This window comes from Eptesicus fuscus, chromosome 9 (genome assembly GCF_027574615.1).
Source record: "Eptesicus fuscus isolate TK198812 chromosome 9, DD_ASM_mEF_20220401, whole genome shotgun sequence".
Classification (NCBI taxonomy): domain Eukaryota; kingdom Metazoa; phylum Chordata; class Mammalia; order Chiroptera; family Vespertilionidae; genus Eptesicus; species Eptesicus fuscus.
In genome coordinates, this window is record NC_072481.1 from 28,873,161 (window position 1) to 28,892,649 (window position 19,489).

General features: G+C 49.9%; 1 protein-coding gene across 1 annotated transcript; it reads left to right on the plus strand.

Annotated features, from left to right (window-relative positions):
* Positions 1–10,969: 10,969 nt before the first annotated feature.
* Positions 10,970–18,013, plus strand: LOC103294923 (L-amino-acid oxidase-like). Its single transcript, XM_028159963.2, has 7 exons — positions 10,970–11,000; positions 13,039–13,253; positions 13,688–13,800; positions 15,054–15,243; positions 15,976–16,038; positions 16,243–16,379; positions 17,152–18,013. Exons 1-7 carry the CDS (start codon positions 10,970–10,972, stop codon positions 18,011–18,013), a joined length of 1,611 nt encoding a protein of 536 aa, XP_028015764.2.
* Positions 18,014–19,489: the final 1,476 nt, after the last annotated feature.

Genomic DNA, 19,489 nt, shown 5'->3' on the forward strand with positions numbered 1-19,489 from the left:
TGGTGGAGCAGGTGAGCAAGGGTGCCAGATGAAGGCGGGGCACCGGTCGCTGTCATCAAGGTGAGCCTCTGGTGGTTACTAAAAATTCTTTGCTCCCACGCGCCAAGGTCCTGCCCAGCGCTTACACCACTACCAGTGCCAACCCCGCTCGCACCCAGTAGTGGTGCCTGGCGCCGGTCCTGATCACTCAGCCGCAGTGGGAGCGGGGCTCCCGGCAGACAGGGGACCAAAGACCGCAGCAGGAGGGGCCTGGCAGGGACATGGAGGATGGGCTGAGACCCGCCCCTGTGCCTACTGTAGCCTCGCAGCCCACATTTCCTTTCAAGGTGCACGAATTCATGCACAGGGCCCCTGGTTCATAATAAAATAGCCAATATTTCTCCACTGCAATTCTTGGTGTTTAGTGTTTGGCTCTGCTAGTTTGGCTCTTTCTGTGTGATAACAAATTCAAGGTGCCAGGGTAGTCCATTTCTGGTGAGAGTCCTTTTCCTGACTTATAGATCTGCCTTCTTGCTGTGTCTCCACATGGCCTTTCCTCTGTGTGTAGGAGTCAAGAGGTAGCACGCTCATGAGCTGTCTTTTATTAAAATGACACGAATCTTATCATATCAGGACCCCATCCTTATGACCTTACTTCCTTAGTGGCCCCATCTCCAAATACAGTCACATGAGGGTCAGGGCCTCAACATATAAATTTGTGTGGAGGGACATAAACATTCAATCCATAATAGACTGTTTTGCTTATGTTCTTATTGAATCATCTCCATATTATCAGGTAAGGATTAATATTCCTACATTCCAGGTGAGAAAACAAGCTCATAGAAGAGGTAATTGCCCAAGTAACTCACTTCTGAGTCAGGAGTTAAAGTCAGGTCGGTCTGGCTCTGACGTCCAAGCTAAATGCATTGCCCCGGGCTCTACTGGGAACTCCCCAGCTAAGCTTCTGGCTGGAACCTGCACAGGCTGCTCTCATTGCCGCCGCCTTCCACAACGCACTGACTGCACAGCCTCCTTACAGCAGCGCCCCATCCTCAGCACTCATGGCTCCCAGGTGTCTTGAGGAAGGCAGTGACCAGAAGGAGTAAGGCAGGGGCTCTGGAGTTGGTCTTCCCTGTGTGTACACTGGCTTGAGCCATGCAAGGGGGGAGGATGGTCTGAGGAGAATGACCTGGGAGAGGCCATGGAGGAAGCCCTTGTCTCCAGTGAGCCAGGAGACTTTAGATGGGGGGCAAGCAGGACAACCCAGGACAGCCTCCATGAGTGATCTCTGGCAGTCTGTTCCATAGTCTCAGTTTACTCATCTGATGGTAATGGGTGTTCAGTTCATCTGTAAGATATGTTCCAGTCCTGAACTTCTATGATATAAAATGCTGCCAAATCAACAAAAGCCCTCATGTTTGCACAGCCCTAAGCGGGGGCCAAAAAAATATTAACCTTTTGCACTCGGATGTCGAGTGTGACTCGACACGGTTAGCATTAGAATAAAGGAATTGAGAAAAAAGCAAACGAGTGCAAAGGGTTAATACTTTTCCTCCCACCTTCTATGTTCTTCTGGCTGGCTAATAACCAAATTAACAGAGACAGATTAACAGGAGAAAATAAAAGTTTAATACATGTGCATGGGGAAGTCACACAGACATGATAAATATGTGAAAATACCAAAGACAGTGAGGCAACATTGGGTGTATAAGACATTTTTGGAAAAAGAAGAAAAGGGGGCGGGGGGACAGGGTATTAGATTTCAGAAGGGTATGGTGATTCACAGGTCGTTGAGGAAGAGCAGGACACACGTGGCTAGGGAACTCAGAAACAATGGGGCACAGGGTGTGCCTAGCTAACAGGCACCTGCCTGAAGCTCTCTTGTTTACCACACTTAGTTCAAATTAGGCTGAGGCAGCATCCCAAGATCTCCTTCCTCAAGCAGATTTCTGTCTGAATCTCTTGGGCAAGAAATGGGGGAGGGTCAAAGGTTCAGTCATTTATTTCTTAATAAACATTGAAAAATCCGTATCCCAGAAAGCAGCTTCAGGGTGGCAGACTTTTGGTTAACACCTTTCTGGTTAAACAAACACTCTCACTCATCACTTAACCACTCAGTGAACATTTACTTCCAGGCCATGTGGTCGACCATGTGTTGGGCAATCCTGGGCAATAGAGGACACCGAGATGAGGGAGACCCAGTTCCCGCTCTCAGAGACCTGCAAGTGCAGGCACAAAGGCAGACATAAAGGGAGGAGTGGGTAAGAGTGTGACAGGCGAAGGAAGATCCTGGGCTCTGAGGGAGAGGGATGTGGAGGGAGGAGTAGTGACCCTGTTATTGGTGAGGTGTCCTCTGTGTCCCTGCCTGTTGCTGGTGGAAGTGGGCTTCTTGGGGTGCAGCGGGAACAAGAATTTCCTGAGGCCCCCACGGGAGGATGAGGTATCCTGGAAAGCTGTATTGATGATGTAACATGAAGGGAGCTCCCCTCCATGGTCTCATCGCCCTCCATTCTGCCATAGATTCCCATCTTGTCTTTAGCAGAGCTAGAATTAAATCCACTGCCCAGAGTCTTTGATCCACATTACAGCACAGTCCGGTCCTGCAATTGGCTAGCTTACCTTGTGTTCCCAGCTGCAGGCCATTGTGTGTGGGGTCTGCATGGCCACAGGCTATGCAGTTTCTAGGGCCACATGGCATGCTAGTGTGGGTCATGGAGCAAGCGAGTGCAAGGAAGCAGGAGTGAAGCCAGAGGAGCAAGAGAGAGATAACTCTTTGTCTCAGAGTTATAACCAGGAGCTTAACCAATTAAGCCTTCAGGATTTCACATGCTTGCAGTGGCTCTGCCATGCTGGCCAATGATTTGTTCCCCAGGCTAGACTGACAGGCAAGCACCTTCCCTACTTCACCCCAACTTCACTGAGCATGCGCCCATGTTCCCCTTTGTTGGACCCCTCCCCCCATGATTTGCAGAGAATGGACAGGTGGTTCCTTGAGAAGTGTGAAATTGCAGCTTCCTGGTGAAGCTGCCCAGATGAGCATGCTTACAATGTCTGGCCTCTCCTTTGCCTCCTTCCTATTATTAATATTAACTAGCTAGTTAGGATGGTAACAACCCCACATCCAGTAAAGCAAAGAAGGCAGTTTTGTCTGCACTTTATATAAGGAAACTTGGGCTGAGACAGAAAGAATGACCTAAGGCCACATAACCAGAAAGTGGCCGGGCCTGCCTGCATTCCCTTGTCTTTTGGTGAACACTGGGATGGAAGGAAGGAAGAAATCTGAGCCAGACACTGAAGATGCCTGTGAAGAGTTCTCAGTCTGGTGGGAAGGTGGACATCAATACTCCACTCTCAAGAATGTTCCCCAAGCACAGCTTGGTCACCTGGTGGCTGTATCACAGGGTATCCTGGCCCCTTCCTGGGGAGCTGCAGCCTGCTGGGTATTGAGGATGCACACCAGCGTCAGAGCAGTGACAATCCCCAAGAAGTCTCAGCCTGGGCAAGCAGAGGGTTTCAACCCACATGAATTCATGGCCTCGGACAGTCATCCATCCATCCATCCATCCATCCATCCATCCATCCATCCATCCATCTGTTAACGAAAAAAAACGATTGAAACCTGTAAAGAATTTTATGAGTTTATTTGAGCCAAACTGTCGACATATGCCGGGAAGCAGAACCTCAATGAATTGAGATAATGCTCCGGAGAATGCAGGGTTACATCTATATTTATACATTGAAATCAAAGGAAAGGGATGTAGGTGAGTTACATGAAATCCATTGGTGACAGATTAGGGAGGTGGGACAAAGCAAAGCGGGGAAACCTCTGGGATTGGGTGAAAAGTGAAATGATGGACATGTGCTTCTCTTACAGAGATGGATACAGGATACTTTAACGTAATTAACAGTTGACAATTAACTTGATAACAATAACAATGAGGGAATGTCCCGGTGCCATTTGTTGTGCCCTGAGGGGTCCGGGGTAAAAAGGAAGTTACAAGTTACCCAGACATCTCACAGATATCTCACAGATATGTTATCTTAGAGGCAAAAAGGCAAATGGGCTCAGTAAAGAAGATCTAAGTAGATCTTTGTCAGGGAAGATTAGGATATGACTAGGATATGACTACCCACTATAACCTGTTTGTAGTTAAGTATTTAATTTTCAAACCATCCTTTGTGGTTATTCCAGGTCTCTGAGTTTGCAAGACTGCCACGCAGGCCTCCCCTGAGCTTGTCAGGTTAGCTTGTGGCTCCTTTCGTTCACACATCCATCCACTTGTGTGGTTTTTCATTCAGTCGCCATACAGTACTGAGAGCCATTTGTGCACCCAGCCTGTGTTTACTGGGGGAGCCTTCCCTTCCTCTCCAAACACCAGTCCGGAGTCCTCAGCTCGTGGGGCTGCAGCCCTGTGCCTGATGTGTGTATGTACATGACTGCTGCTCAGTGGCCTGGACAGTCCCAGGGCAGGGACCTGGTTTCACTCCTCCCTAGCTGATCTGGCGGAGACTGTACAGGCGTTGGTGCCTCGGAGCTTCTCTGCTGTTCCCAGCACTCCCTCTCCAGGAATGGGTGCTCTCGGCCTTGTTGCAAGGGCAGAGGTTGTGTGAGCACAAAGAACACACTCCCTAGGTCTACTGATCAGCTCCAAAGCAGAAGTCAGAATTGGAGAGGCCCAGGTCACAGGGATTGTCTCTGTTCCCCACTGTACTGATGAGAAAACTGAGGCAGCCAATACCCTCACCACCACCATCCTCCCCCCCCACACACACACACCCCCCCCCACGACAACATAGCTCCTAGTTCTGCCAAGGCCGGAGCAGCTATCCTGGGTGGTCCTCTGGCCTCCCATTTGGATGCCTTGATGGGGGGTGGGAGGATGGTCTCTCCGGAATGGGCTGCTGGTGGGTGTGATGGGGGAAGGGCAGCTGCTCCCATTCTGAGGACATTCCCTCCCAAAGTGCTTTTGATCTCTAGTGAGCCTGGCCCAAACCTCCCAGTTCTGCTCCAGGATTGCCCTGCATGAAGGACAAAGAGGGGTGTGTGTGTGTGTGTGTAGGGGTGGGCTGTGGGGGAGAGTGAACAGGCAGGATAATACCAAAGGATCATTCCAGGGTTCATTCTCCAGCCCTCCTTGACAATGGGGGTCTCTTGAATGGTTCCTGGGGCACACACTGACCAGTTAAGTGTGAAATTAGGTGAGGACATGGGTCTGTGGCACTATACACACATGCTCGATATGCATGGGTACCTGTGTGTTTGGAGGGGATTATGAGCACCATGAGGACCTGGTTACATTCAATGGTGCCACTAAGGATGCTTCCAGAGTCTTTGACCTTCCCCAAATGGCCACCAGCAACATCAACCCCCCTTCTATTGATGTGGACAGAACTATCTTGCATGAAGAGCCACTTGGAGACCAGTCCATTCAAGTGGTCCGGAGCGCAGACATGAACTCTGCACAAGAATGTTCTACAGATCAAATTCTGCTTAGAGGCTTAGAGGCCTGGGGCATGGTGTTCATCCTCAATCTGGGGGTGGGGTAGGGTTGGGGCACGCCTGGGTACATGGGATCACTGCCCTGGCCTCTCCTACATAACACAGGGCTGTGCATTTCACAGCTCCGTGCTCCCAGCCCTAGCCATGGCCTCCTTCCACAGAACACCCAGGGCAGGCCCTTCGTTCATCTCTCCATAGACATCATTCTGCACAATGGATCCCCACTGCCCTCTCAGACCGTGAATAATTAAGTGATAGATCCTCCCTTCCCCCAACTGGTGGACGGAGTATGACATAATCTGCACCTGCGGCCTGGACATTCCTAAGCACCTAACCAGGCACCTTATATGGACTATACATTGAACCACAAGTCAGCACTTGCCAAATACCCTAAGCCTTAAGTACTGATCCCTAAGTGCCTAATTATTGATCCCTAGGTGCCTAATCATGTGCCTTACATGAAACCACCAATCAGCGCGTGCAGAGTACCTGAAGCCCCATCCCTTCCCATTCCTCCCCTCAAAAGGCATGTTCACCGCTGCACAGGCGGCTACTCCCCATTGCGGGGCAGCCCGGCAGGTCCTTCTCCTCTAATAAAGCCTGTAGTCCTGGTTTTTGGCTCTCTGTCTCATCTTTCATTTGGTGTCGAAGTCTGGGAGAGGTACATGGGGGCGTGGACGATCCTCGAACCTAGCCCCAAGCTTCTGACTCCTGATCTGGCTTTGCTCATTGGCATGGTTCTGAGTTGATTGTCCCACTCCGGACATCTCTCGAACCCTGCTGTAGCAGGACACATGGGGATCTTGTCACTTTCTCACCGGTAGGCTTCAGGGACTTTCCTGACCGCTCCCCCCCCCCCCCACCTCATCGTTCCCTTGACCTGGAAGGGCCTCAGAGTTTTCCTGGCTACTTGGCTACATGTTCTATGTTCTAAATTCTACAAAAGCCCAGGTACCTGGCCGGGAAACTCTGCTCTACTCCACCGGAAAGGTCTCAGGGTGACGACCTTGGAATCTTCTCTCATGTCTCTCTCTCTCTCTCTCTCTCTCTCTCTCTCTCTCTCTCTCTCTCTCTCCAGATTGGCTGAGGAAAAAGGAGGACGCTCCTTCTTTCCTCCCCAACTTCCCGGTGGCCCTTCCCTCTGGTCATGGGGACCTCTCAGTCCAAACCCCCTCTACACACCCTTAGGATGATGTCTCCTCGCCAATCTCTACCCTTGGTCTTTCTGGCTACATCAAACCAAAGAAGCTCTACCTGGCCACAATATAAACTCGACAATGTCTCTCTGTGGCCCGAAAATGGCACTTTCGATTCCAATATCCTCCAACACCTAGATAATTTTGCCACCGGACAGGGAGGTCTCAGAGCTCCCTACAACAGGCTTTCCCTCCTCACACCCCCCCCCCCCCCGCCCGCCGTTCTCGCCCCTTGCTTTACTTCTCATGTTCCACCCATCAGATCCTCCTCGCGAAGTCCTCTTTGCCCTCTCAAACCTGTCCTCAGCCCCTTTCTGTCTTCTGACTGCTCTTTCGACCCAGTGGATCATTTCTCTCCATGTGTCTCACTCCCACCACCTCCTTACAACCCTGCCACGAAAACTGCACCCCACGCTCTACCTCTGAGAATTCTAACCGCCCGCCTTCCCCTGTGCTCTCCGCTGAATCTCCACTCCCGTGACCGCCAGCAACCTAATTAACAGGTGGCTGGCCATTCCCTTCTCATTTTCTGATCTTCCCGAGAACCCAAATCCTGAGAACGTGAGCTCCAAAACAGCCTTTCCATCTAACACTCATTCTCAGGCCCAAAGACTGCCTTCCACAACAGCCTCTTCTATTCCTGAGTCCACTTTACCCGAGGGAGGCAGCAGGAACTGAGGGCATAGTCTGAGTCCACGTCCCATTCTCTATGTCCAGCCTCACAGATTGAGAGGCATCTCAGGTTTCTTTTTCCACTGACCTGACCACCTTTACTCCCCGACATACGCCGCAAACTTCAAAAAACAGATACAGGTCCACAAATCCCTCAAAAAGACCTCGTTAACCTGACCTTTAAGGTCTTTAATAATAGAGACGAGGAGACCCAAATCCAACATCAAAAGCAAGATCAGGCCAAGGCTGAGGCCCAGTAGAGGGCCTTTCAGCTCCTAGCCACCGCTTTCTAACCCCAAATGAAGTGCCAGTCCTCCAACCATGGGTAAGTCAGGGGCTAAGCCTCCTCCGGGCCCATGCTTCAAATGCAGCAAAGAAGGACACTGAGCCAAGTCCTGCTCAAACCTGAGACCCCCACCTGGGCCCTGCCCAATGTGTGGAGGGAAGGCCACTGGAAATTAGACTGTAGTCTGGCTCCTCCAGTTCAGGTCTCAGCCAGTCCAGCATGGCTGCCCTCTGGATCCGGTTTGGAGCTCCCAGACCTCCTGGGACTGGCCACCGAAGAAGCTGCCCAGGCCCGGACAGGGCCCCACAGACTTACATCACCAGGACAGAGCCTCGGGGAACGACTGTGGTGGCAGGTAAGCCGATCTCCTTTTAATTGACACTAGGGTCACTTATTCTGCCCTCTGAATTTGCTGGGACCCTTGTCCCCTCCTCAGTCTCTATTATGGGGGTTGACGGATCAGTCTCACAGCCATTAGCCACCTCACATCTACACTGCCTCTTACTAAATTCCCCCATTCACTCTTTTCTCATTCTACCTCAGTGCCCAGCCAGGACTACAATGCATCCTCTCATAAAACCCAGTTGTCCCAAACCACAGTCACCTACCTCAGTTTCACTCTCTCAACCCACAAGGCTGAGCCATTCCTGGAACTGTAAATGCCTTATCTCCTTTATGATCATTATCTCTAGGAAAAATGCGGCGGTTTGGTATTCAAGCGGCTAAGGCCTGGGAATAGGCCTCCTCCCCTTGCCTTTTCTCCAGCCTCATCTTCCACTGCTCCTTTCCTTCCCTTTCTCTTTTCCCTTGAATAACAGCCCATTCTAATATTCCCTCCCACTTTCATGGCAACACAATCTCAATCACTCATCTGTCACCCCTTATTGGTATCGCCATGGTGACTATCCTCTCAGCTTGGAGCGAGGAACTGGAAAGGGAATCTCATACCCTTTAGTCCACCTCTTCTCCTTACACCTCAGCTTGTCTCCATGATCAGGGATTCTTCTTCCTCTGTGGGGAAAACACATACATATATCTCCCCATAAGCTGGACAGGAACCTGTACTCTCATCTATCTCTCACCCAATGTAGATGCAGCCCCAATAATCAGTCTTTACCTGTCCCCGTAACCCATCAGATCTGACACAAAAGGGCAGTCCAGATAATCCCTCTTCTCATAATTCTCAGCATCACAGCAGGGGTTGGAACTGCCATAGGGAGCTTAACCACTGCTCATCCTGTTTTGAAACCATGTCTCAGGACCTACAAGAAACATGTGGATGCTCAGCAAGGGGCAAAACTGGGAAAACAAGAACCTTACCCCCAGGGTAACCTATTCTCCCCTTTCATATTACTAGTGAGGCAACTGAGACCCTTACTCTTTTCCCCCTAAAAATAACATCTAGGTCTCAGTTGTATTTCAGCTCCAGGTCCAGAAAAGCAGCAAAACCAGACAATTGACACTGTGGCAGCTTCAGGACCAGCTTTTACCTCCCAAGTGACTCAACAGGATCACTCTCAAGACTTCACCAACCAGTCTCTTGGGGAAATCATGCTGCTGCACCCCTCGTCCAGCACGGAAAATACTACCTGTTTTTCACTCACTTACCCCATGACTCCTCCCACTATTAGGCCCACTGGTATTTATTCTTTTAATTTTGCTTTTTGGCCCCTGTCTCATGTGCTGTTTCACTAGTTTCTTGCAGAACAGAATGCAGGTGTTCGCCAACCAGAAGGTGGGAGAGATCTACCTGGCCTTGAATTCAGAACCTAGCACCAGAATCCTTGAGACTCCGGGAAGATGCCCCTAACGACACCCCCTCTCAGCAGGAAGTAGCTACAGAAGATGGACCTTCCCCCCTGGCCTTGCCCAGGCTCTCAAATTTTTTTAATATCACCAAAAGCCTGGAATGATAGATCCTCCCTCCCCCCAACTGGTGGGTGGAGTTATGATGTTACCAGCATCTGCTGCTGAGACATCCCTGAGACATTGAACCACCAATCAGCGTGTGCCGGGTGCCCTGAGGCCCACCCCTTCCCATTCAGCCCTGGGCCCAACCCCTTCCTGTTCCCTCAAAAGGCCTTCTCCACCCCTCCATTGCCGCTGTTCTCCTCTCTGTCTCTCCGTCTGCGGAGGCAGCCTGGTTGGGTCCCTCCTTCTCTTCCTCCCCCTCCTCTAATCCTGGTTTCTCTACCTCCTCCGTAATGAATCTCACTTGTTTACTTCAGAATAAACCTCCTCTTTAACATGTCTTGGTCTCCAACTCCCATTTCCTGCCCCTCGAACCTTACATTAAGTAATTATTAATTCCAGTTGGTTATATATAAAAGAAAAACAAGTTGCAGAATACACCCAGTACAATACAATTTAAATAACGGTCACTTTCAAAATTTAGATAAAATGATCAAGAAGCAAAAGTATAAGGAAAAAATAAAAGGTTCCAATTCAATCTACTAGGAATTCTAGGACAAAACTAGAAATAACTGATAAAAATAGAAAGATAATTGCCAGAGCTGGCAAAGTCTTAAGTCTTCAGACCCAAAGAACCCTGTCTGCTATCCAGATGACGGGAGTGGCGGGGCGGGGGGGGGGGGGGGGGGGGGGGGGGGGGGGGGAGATTGACATCCAAACATGTCTTCATGTAATTTCAGAATTATAAAAACGAGAAAATCCTTATATGCTTCCAGTTGTGGGGAAGACAAGAGATTACCTGCAAACAAACAAACAAACAAAAACAAGAAACAGAATTAACATTAGACTTTATCCAGAACACAGGATTCCAAAAAAATTGAAGACATTTGGGAGCACAGACATGAATTGCACACAAGAATGTTCTTGCAGGTCAAATTCCCTGTAGAGGCCGAGGGCACAGTGTTTGAGCCTTCCAAGATCCAGTGAAAATGGTAGAATTCTATACTCAGTCAAGTCAATATCAATAAAAACTAAGATGAAACTTAATTTAAAAAGTCAGTTAAAAATGAAAGCATTTTCAAATCATGCAAGGACTTGGTCCTCTATGATCCCTCCCACACATCTTTTCTGAGAAAAAATATGAGGTTCCTCCTGCACATTGGCACTCGGGTGCAATGCCAGGATCTGGGCTAGGAGAAGTGGTTTCCTTGGGAGACAGGTCTGGAGAAGATGGGGATGCAGGCAATGAGGCTGGGTATGGGACTGAGTCACTGTGGACATCTCACCTGACAGCCCTTGAGGGCACACTTCCTTCTCTGCTTGACACAGCCAATAGTGCCCTGGGGCAGGCTGGTGGGATGAGGCCAGCTACTGCTGGGGTGGAGCTGGCTGCTCATAAAGAGGGAGAGCCACCTAGGGCCCATCATGAGCTGCAAGTCCATGGCCAAGATGAGGGGTAAGTGGAGTCCTTTCTCTAGGTCTGAGAGAGGCACCAGAGGAAGGAGGAATTGAAATCTGAAACAGGGACAAGAGCTATATTGAGGGGTGGGATGGGCTGAGGGAGTTGAGATGGACCCAAAGGGCAGTCTGGATATAGGGCCATGCAAGGGGAAGGAGGATGGGGACTGAGATGTGACAGGAACTAGACTAGGAGCTATGGGTAGGTCCAGGTATTGAAAGTGAGTCAAGAGAATGGATATAGGGATGAGTCTGGGGGCTGGGCCCATTCAAGAGGAAGGGCATGGGGTCTGAGAGAGAATTGTGGCAGCTCAGGGAGATGAAAAAAAAAATGTGTCAGGGGTGGAGAATGGGTTAGGGAGGGTGAAGTAGGCCTCGGGGAGGGAAAGAGGGGGAGGCTTGAGGCATGGGTACCCCTCCCCTCTTTTCTGAGGCGTCATCCCTACAGGAGGCTTTCTTGGTTTTGGGAAGGGCCTGCGCTAGGAACAGCTGGGTGCCCTGCCTCTTCTCAAGGGCAGCCCCTAAAGATCCCTTTTCTTTTGTGAACCTCGGAGGTCCCGCCTGTACAAAGAGACTAAGGATTCTCACCTGCCCCAAAAACCCAGAGCTAGTGCAAGGGGGCACAACGTATCCCTACCCCAGCTCTTGGCTTTTCCCTTTAAGAACAGGCAATAGGATGTGTTGCACATTCTATACCAACTCTGGTTTCAATCTCGGCTGCACGTTAGAAAACCTGGAGGGCTTTGAAAAAAAATACTTGTGAGGCTGAGGAAAAGTGACAGGACTGCCAAGGTCCCTTGGGGCTAGTGATGTCACTGAGAAACTGGTCACAATTCCTCCACTCCCTTTCCCTGAAGAGAGATGTACTTCACACATCTTCACTTACACACACACACACACACACACACACACACACACACACACATATGGCATCCTCTCATACATATTCCCAAAGGACACAGACACCTTCAGGCTCCCCCACCCAGCCTCATACTCAAATGCACACACAGAATTAAATACAAGAACACAAGCAACCATATTCTCTCTCAAACTTAAACAAATGCATACATACCATCCTCACTCTTCCCAACCCAGGCTAACACACACCCAACACACCCAGGCTTATACACACACACTACATCCCATTTCACTTTCCCATATGGATTCATGCACACATTTACTTGGGTAACATACTGTCCCACAAACACATCCCCTCACATAAAATCACAGACAATGCACAATCCTACAGGGCTACAATCACAAACTCACAGTCACAGCAACTTATATCACAGACAAGCTCACACACAGGCACACTCACCATCAGAAGCAGGCATTTTTACAGTCAAATACAAATCTGTATACATTCATGATTTCCAATTGTGAAGACTCACATCCCATGTGGTTCAGGGTTCGGGCTCTGGAGAAGGGTCACACACAAATGACAGAGACAAGACAAGAAATAATAATTTGGAAATTGGGGGGCCAGGCGGGAGCCCAACACAAGAAGAAGGACTCCACTTGTGCTCAGGTCTTTCCATCCTTTTATTCAGTTTGGGATACACTTATAGGCAGGCAATTTCCAGTTACAGACAGACTATCTTATCAGTAAAGATTTACATAACTATTTGGTTGGGAAGTTGCTTCAGCTACCATTGTCTCGACTAAACAGTCAGTGCATAGCTCTGACCTTTGCCAGGGCTCAAGGTTCACCAGCCTTCTGGGCTACTTGTCCACACCTCTCTGCTAGTGAAGACAATGGGCAGATTCCCACATCCAATCACATGCAAACACAGGAACTTGCAGCCCACAATTACAATCACACAACACCAGCATGGTTTGCACATACATTCGTACCGACACAACACAATCACCTCACCGGAGACACAATCACAAACATTGTGTTTATACCACATATTCAACAGACACTGCCATACCTTACCATCCCCACTCGTTCACACAGCCAAACTCACCCTGGGCAGGTGGGATAAAACACCTGGGCCCCAGAAAGACAGCCCCCATTCCTTTCTTTGCTTCAGGAATCCTGGTCTTGGGGCTCCTGTTGGCTACTTCCAGCTGCCTTGGCCACCATGAGGACCTGGCCAAGTGCTTCCTGGACCCTGAGTACGAGTCCATCGTTGTCACAGCCCAGGAGGGCCTCCACACCTCCCCACGGCCCAAGCGCGTGGTGGTGGTGGGAGCTGGCATGTCCGGCCTGGTGGCAGCCAAGGCCCTGCAGGACGCTGGCCACCAGGTGAGCAGGCTTTGGAGGGGCCTCGGCCATTTGCCTCTGGGTTTGCTTGCTTGGGTGGGAAAAGATAAAGAAAACAATTGCACTTAATCCACTGGGTCTCTTAGCCCTTAGTTATTGTTTCTCAAAACTCCCCTGAGACTTGACCTTACCTGCAACCTGTGTTCTCCTAGAAACAGAAGTGGAGAAGGGGTTTGCTAACAGGTAAAGACCCAGAGGCATGCTGTCCCCTGCCACTGCGGGGCTCTTCTGCCTCACTCCCATTACTGAGGACCCTCCCGGAGGGCTCCCTATCCCCTCGGTTTGGTTATCCTGCACATTCAGGAACCTAGTGCTGGGGTTCCAGATTAGAGCCTGTGACTGGGTGGGGGTAGGAGTACAGGGTGGAGAAGGGAGAGCCTGGCCCCGGGAATGACAGCAGCTTCTCGGGACCCCAGGTTTCCATCTTGGAAGCCAGCAACCGTGTCGGGGGCCGAGTGGTCACAATCAGGAACGAGGAGGAGGGCTGGTACCACGAACTGGGGCCCATGCGAATCCCAAAGTCCCACAGGTAAGTCTTGGGAAGGGGATGGAGGGAGGACAAGTAGGGATGATTAGGAGGAGGTAGTGTGGGCCCTGCTGCCATTGAGTTAGAGCCCGTTCAGATTCACTGTCCCGTCGGAGCGGATCCTGCAAGTCAGGACTAGCACTGGTCTCCCACTTGACAGAGACCAGTCCCTATCCTCAGAGCCCAGGGTCACAGGGCAAGTGGAAGATCCTAAACGAATAATGATGATAGTTACCATTAACTCATCAAATTGTGTACTTTAAATATAGGCAGCTTCTTACGTGTCAATTATTACCACAGTTAGCTCTCCAATGATAACAGCTGCCATTTGATGAACGCTTACTATGTGTATTATTTCATTATCCCAATTTGATACTCTGATGTTTCCCATTTACAAATCAAGAAACTTGGATCAGAGATATTAAGTGACCCATCCAGGCCTCTCCCAGGAGAAAGTGACAAAGCTCCTCAATATCAGGGGCATGCTTGACACAAAAGAAAATGCTTGACTTCCAACCCTAATCCTAACCCTAAAACTGTACCCAACTCCTGGAAAAGACCCTGGCCCCCGATTCTGAGGCTTCCAAGAGAAAAGGACCCCTCAGCTAGTGTCCATATACCTCCAAAAATATGACTTCTTTTTTTAAAAGAATATGTTTTTATTGATTTTAGAAAGAAAGGAAGGGATAGAGAGATAGAAACATCGACCAGCTGCCTCCTGCACGCCCCCTACTGGGGATCAAGCCTCAAACCCCCGGCCCATGCTCTGCCTGACTGGGAATCAAACTGTGGGGCTGGGGAAAATATGACTTCTTTTTAAAGTATAAACGGAACCTGAGATTTCCCTCAAAACGCCACCAAAAACTAAAACAAAACCCAAATGAATTAGCCCAAACTAGAAGTCTTTAGATAAGGCCTCAAGCTTACCTAGGAATGGAAAGTGGGATTTCAAATACTGTCTGAAACAACAGGCCTCTGGTCCTATATTTGAGTCCTATACACTGATATTTCCTAAAGGGCCTTCATTCGGTGATGGGTGAACGCCCTGTTCCCCACCTCCCTCGGGGCAAAAACAGAAGGAAATGAACTAATGCCACAGCAAGAAGACACAGGGGTAGAGATGAGGAAGGAGTTAGTCTGAGTTCCCTGGGCACATAAAGAAACTACTTTTCCTGGAAATGGCTCCTCCTTGTGCAGCCAGCAGGAATGCTGTGCCATTGGGATGCGTGTCATGTTAGTGTCTGTATTTTCTCCAGGCTGGTTCACACCTATGTCAAGAAGCTGGGCCTGACGCTGAACAATTTCATCCATTACAATGACAATGCCTGGTACCTCGTCAATGGACAACGCTATCGCATGAGAGAGGTCAAGGCCAACCCAGAGATCCTGGGCTACTACCCCACGGAGAAGGGCGACAATGCTGAGACTCTCTCCCACCAGTCCACTGCCAACGTGCCTCCGGCCTCACCCCTCCCAGGGCTGGGAGAGAACAGGGTCTGGCCTGAAGTCACCACGCAAGTTAGTGGATGGACCCAGTCACCTCTTATCCAACACTCACCCTGATTCGTCTGCCTTCCTTCTAACACTCCCTAAGAAGGTCACCACCCCAACCCTGGTACCCAACCCCACATCCTCTGTCCCTGGGTGGCCCAGGAGTTGCTTGATCAGTGGCAATGGAAGGAAAGGGAATCCTTGGTATTGAATCAATCCCGCTAGGTTTCAGTAAATGTCTTCACCTTAAATTTTAGTCTCCACGTACCTTTATTTTTTTATTTTTTTTATTTTTTATTTTTTTTTTTAAGGGAGAGGAATAGTTAGAAACATTGATGAGAGAGAAACATCGATCAGCTGCCTCCTGCACACCTCCTACTGGGGATGTGCCTGCAACCAAGGTACATGCCCTTAACCGGAATCGAACCTGGGACCCTTGAGTCTGCAGGCCGACGCTTTATCCACTGAGCCAAACCAGTCAGGGCTCCACGTACCTTTAAACGAAGGGGAGACTTTAGGAGAAAGAGAAGCATTTAGGAGCTCCTGGAAGGGTCCTTCCTTGGGTCCTTCCCTCCTCTACCTTTTTGTCTCCTCTCTCGTCAAAGGGACATCCTGAGAACCCAGGAAAACTGCTTCTGGACAATTAATTTTAATCTAAAGCTGCTTCCCCTTCCTGCCCTTTTGCAGACCAGACAAAGTCTGAAAAATTTCAACTGCAGCCACCTGATGTCCTCTTCTGACTCCATCAAGGTGAGTGAGGCAAAGGTGGAGACGGAGAGGTGGGTGTGCTCGGCGTAGCTCCCGGGGGTTGTCCCCTGCCTACCAGGACCTCTCTTCCCACTGCCACGCCTTTACCTCCCTGGAGTCCAGGCCCACCCCTTGCCTGACCCAGGCCCTGTTGAAGCCCTTTCCTACACACTGGGCCCTCCATCTGGCGTTTCTACCTCCCCACAGGCTCACCTGCTGAAAGAAGGGATGCTGAACCCAGGAGCAGTCAGGATGATCAGTGATGTGATGAGTGAGGATGTTGAATTCTTTAAGTCGTTCCTAGAATCTGGGAAATCTGACATCATCTTCTTCAAAAGTGATGAGTAAGACTGATCTAAACCAGAACTCAAATATTTCCTCTCCTCCAATCAGAGCAGAGAAAGGGAACTTTGATTACTGAGCAGTTACTATGTGCCAGGCACTGCCCTAAGCACTTTCCAAGCACTATCACATTGAATCTTATGATCACCTAGAACAGTGATGGGCAACCTTTTGAGCTTGGTGTGTCAAACTTCGCCAAAAAACTGAGCATAACTCGGGTAGTGTGTCACTTTGAGGAAAAAACATGATTTCGCAAATGTTTCATCCTCAGGAGCAGCAAATGTTTCATCCCCGGCATGTGGCCGCCTCAGCGGCCGCGTGTCATCAGAAATGGCTACTCGTGTCAGTGCTGACACGCGTGTCATAGGTTCGCCATCACTGACCTAGAAGGTAGGTACTATTATTCAGCGCTAGTGAGGCTTCCGAGGCCCAGTGAAATTATGAAACAGTCAAGTTCGCACAACTGGGCCAAGGGTTGGAGCCTGAATCCAAACCCAGGTCTGTAGGATTCCTCCTGTGATGCAGATTGCATAGTGGCTGAATCCAGGGCCTGCTATCGTGGGAAACTCCCTTTACTCTGGGAGTCAGTGTTTCAAATGATAAAATTCAAGGATAACCCTCCCCTCCCAGAGATTGGTTAAGATGATGTATAAAGTATGTATATGAAGCTAGTTTCTTCCCCTTTCAGACCAGGAACCCTGCTGGAGACTGGGCAACCTGGCCTCATGCCTCCCACCCTCACCCCCACCCTCTCCTCTCTCTTCACCTCTACAGCTTTAGCGAGATCACAGGTGGCTTCGACCAGCTTCCCGAAGGCCTCAGTGCCAGCTTGAAGCCTGGCACCATGCATCTGGGCTCCAGGGTGGAGACGGTAGTGAGGGATGGGCCTGAGGTCCACATTTCCTACCGGGCGGGCAAGTCCACTTCTGCACTGCACAACCTCACAGCGGATTTTGTCATAATCTCCGCCTCAGCCAGTGCCACAAGCCTCATCACCTTTATGCCACCACTCTCACTAGACAAGGTGGACGCGCTCCGCTCGGTGCATTACATCAGCGCTACCAAGGTGGTTCTGGCCTGTAAAGAGCCCTTCTGGGAGCGGGATGGCATCCAGGGCGGGGTCTCCATCACCGACGGGCCCTCGCGCTACATCTACTACCCCAGCCACAGCCTTCCCAGCGGCAAGGGTGTCCTGCTGGCCTCCTACACTCTGGGCAATGAGTCCCTCTTCCTCACGTCCATGAAGCATGACCAGGTGGTGGATATCGTCCTGGGGGACCTGGCGGCGGTGCACCAGATACCCAAGGAGACGCTGCGGCACATGTGCCCCTCCTCTGTGCTCAAGCACTGGTCTCTGGATCCCCTCCTCACGGGCGCCTTCGCTGAGTTCACACCCTTCCAATCTAAGGACCATTTGCTGCTGCTCTCCCAGCCAGAGGGCCGAATCCACTTTGCTGGCGAGCACACCTGCCTGCCCCAAGGCTGGATAGACACTGCCATCCAGTCCGGCCTCCGGGTAGCCAGGAACATCCAGGCTGCCGTGGACGAGGAGGCCAGAGGAGGTCAGGGGAGGCCAGGGGAGGCCAGAGGAGGCCAGAGGAGGCAGACCTTTGCCAACACCCAGAACAGTTTCTAACGTGGAAAGAAGGCCCTGAGGGAACCTGGCAGGCCCAGGCTGCAGGTGGGAGTGCAAGGCAGAGGCTCAGGAGACAGGTCATCATTAGTCTCCCTGGCCCTCAAGCAGGCCCCCAAATGTCAGATAATGAACCCAGCTGGCGAGTCCACAAGAAAATCATCCCTTTTTCTGCGTCTCTCCCCTGCCAGCCCTTGAGGAGAAACAGCAGAGTCAGGGTGCGGTAGACCCCCTCATGAGAGGGGGTAAAAACAAGACCCCCCAGTGGATGCCTGAAACCACAGATAGAACCAAACCCTCTCTGTACTATGTTTTTTCCTATACATACATACTATGATAAGTTTAATCTAGAAATTAGGCACAGTAAAAGATTAACAAAAATAACTAAAAATAAAATAGAACAATTATGACAATATACTGTAAAAAAGTGATGTGAATGTGGTCTATATCTGTTCATATCTCCCACCCGCACATGTAAATACCTTTTCCTTCTCACCTAAGCACTCGCCATACACTGTGCCCAATGTTACAGTTTGAGGTGTGACAGCAAATCTAGAACAAATTTATTTTTCCTTCTACACAATTTTATGTTCTTACCATAGATCTTAGCAGATGACTTTCTGTCTGTCTTTATTAAGTCAAGAACTCTCATCTCACCTTTTCACTTAAAGGAAGCACTTTATGCCTTCTTGTTGGCATATTTGAATTGCCAGCATTGCTTCGGGGGCTATTATTAAGTAAAATGAGGGTTACTTGAACACAAGCACCATGACACCATGACCATCTGGTAATCCAGGTGGCTACTAAGTGATTAAAGGGCAGGTAAGGTATACAAGGTGGATACACTGGACAAAGGGATGATTCAGGGGTCAGATGGGACAGAGCAGGATGGAGCAAGATTTCAACATACTACTCTGAATGGCACCCAATTGAAAAATTTATGGATTGTTTGTTTCTGGAAGTTCCCATTTAATATTTTTTTATCATGGTCGACCACAGGTAACTGAATCCAGGGAAAGTGAAACCCTTGATAAGGGTAAAGGAGGAGAGACTACTATATATGGAGGGACAAGGAAACAATCAAGGTTGGAGAATGCTAGAATCGGCCCTTTGCTTGGAGAAAACTATCTCCTTCTGTGTAATAGAAACAAGCAAATGAGAAAGGATTCACATGCTCAACTTTCTGTCATCTACAACTAGAAGCTCCTAAAGGGACAAATCCAAACCAGAGCAACGGGAAGCCACATAATGGCCACACATACTCGGCACACACAAATCTTTGCATGCCTGAGCCAGAGACCGCACATCTTGGCCCATCGTGGAGTCTAGGTGGCGAGACTGAGTTCTTTTCTACTCTTTTGAGCCTGCCAGAGCAGAATCTTGACTTCCTAATGATGCTCTTGGCCCATGGACCTTCCCTTCATCTCCCCATCACCAAGCAGAACCCTCCTCCCCACCTCTGCTTATGCAGTCCACACA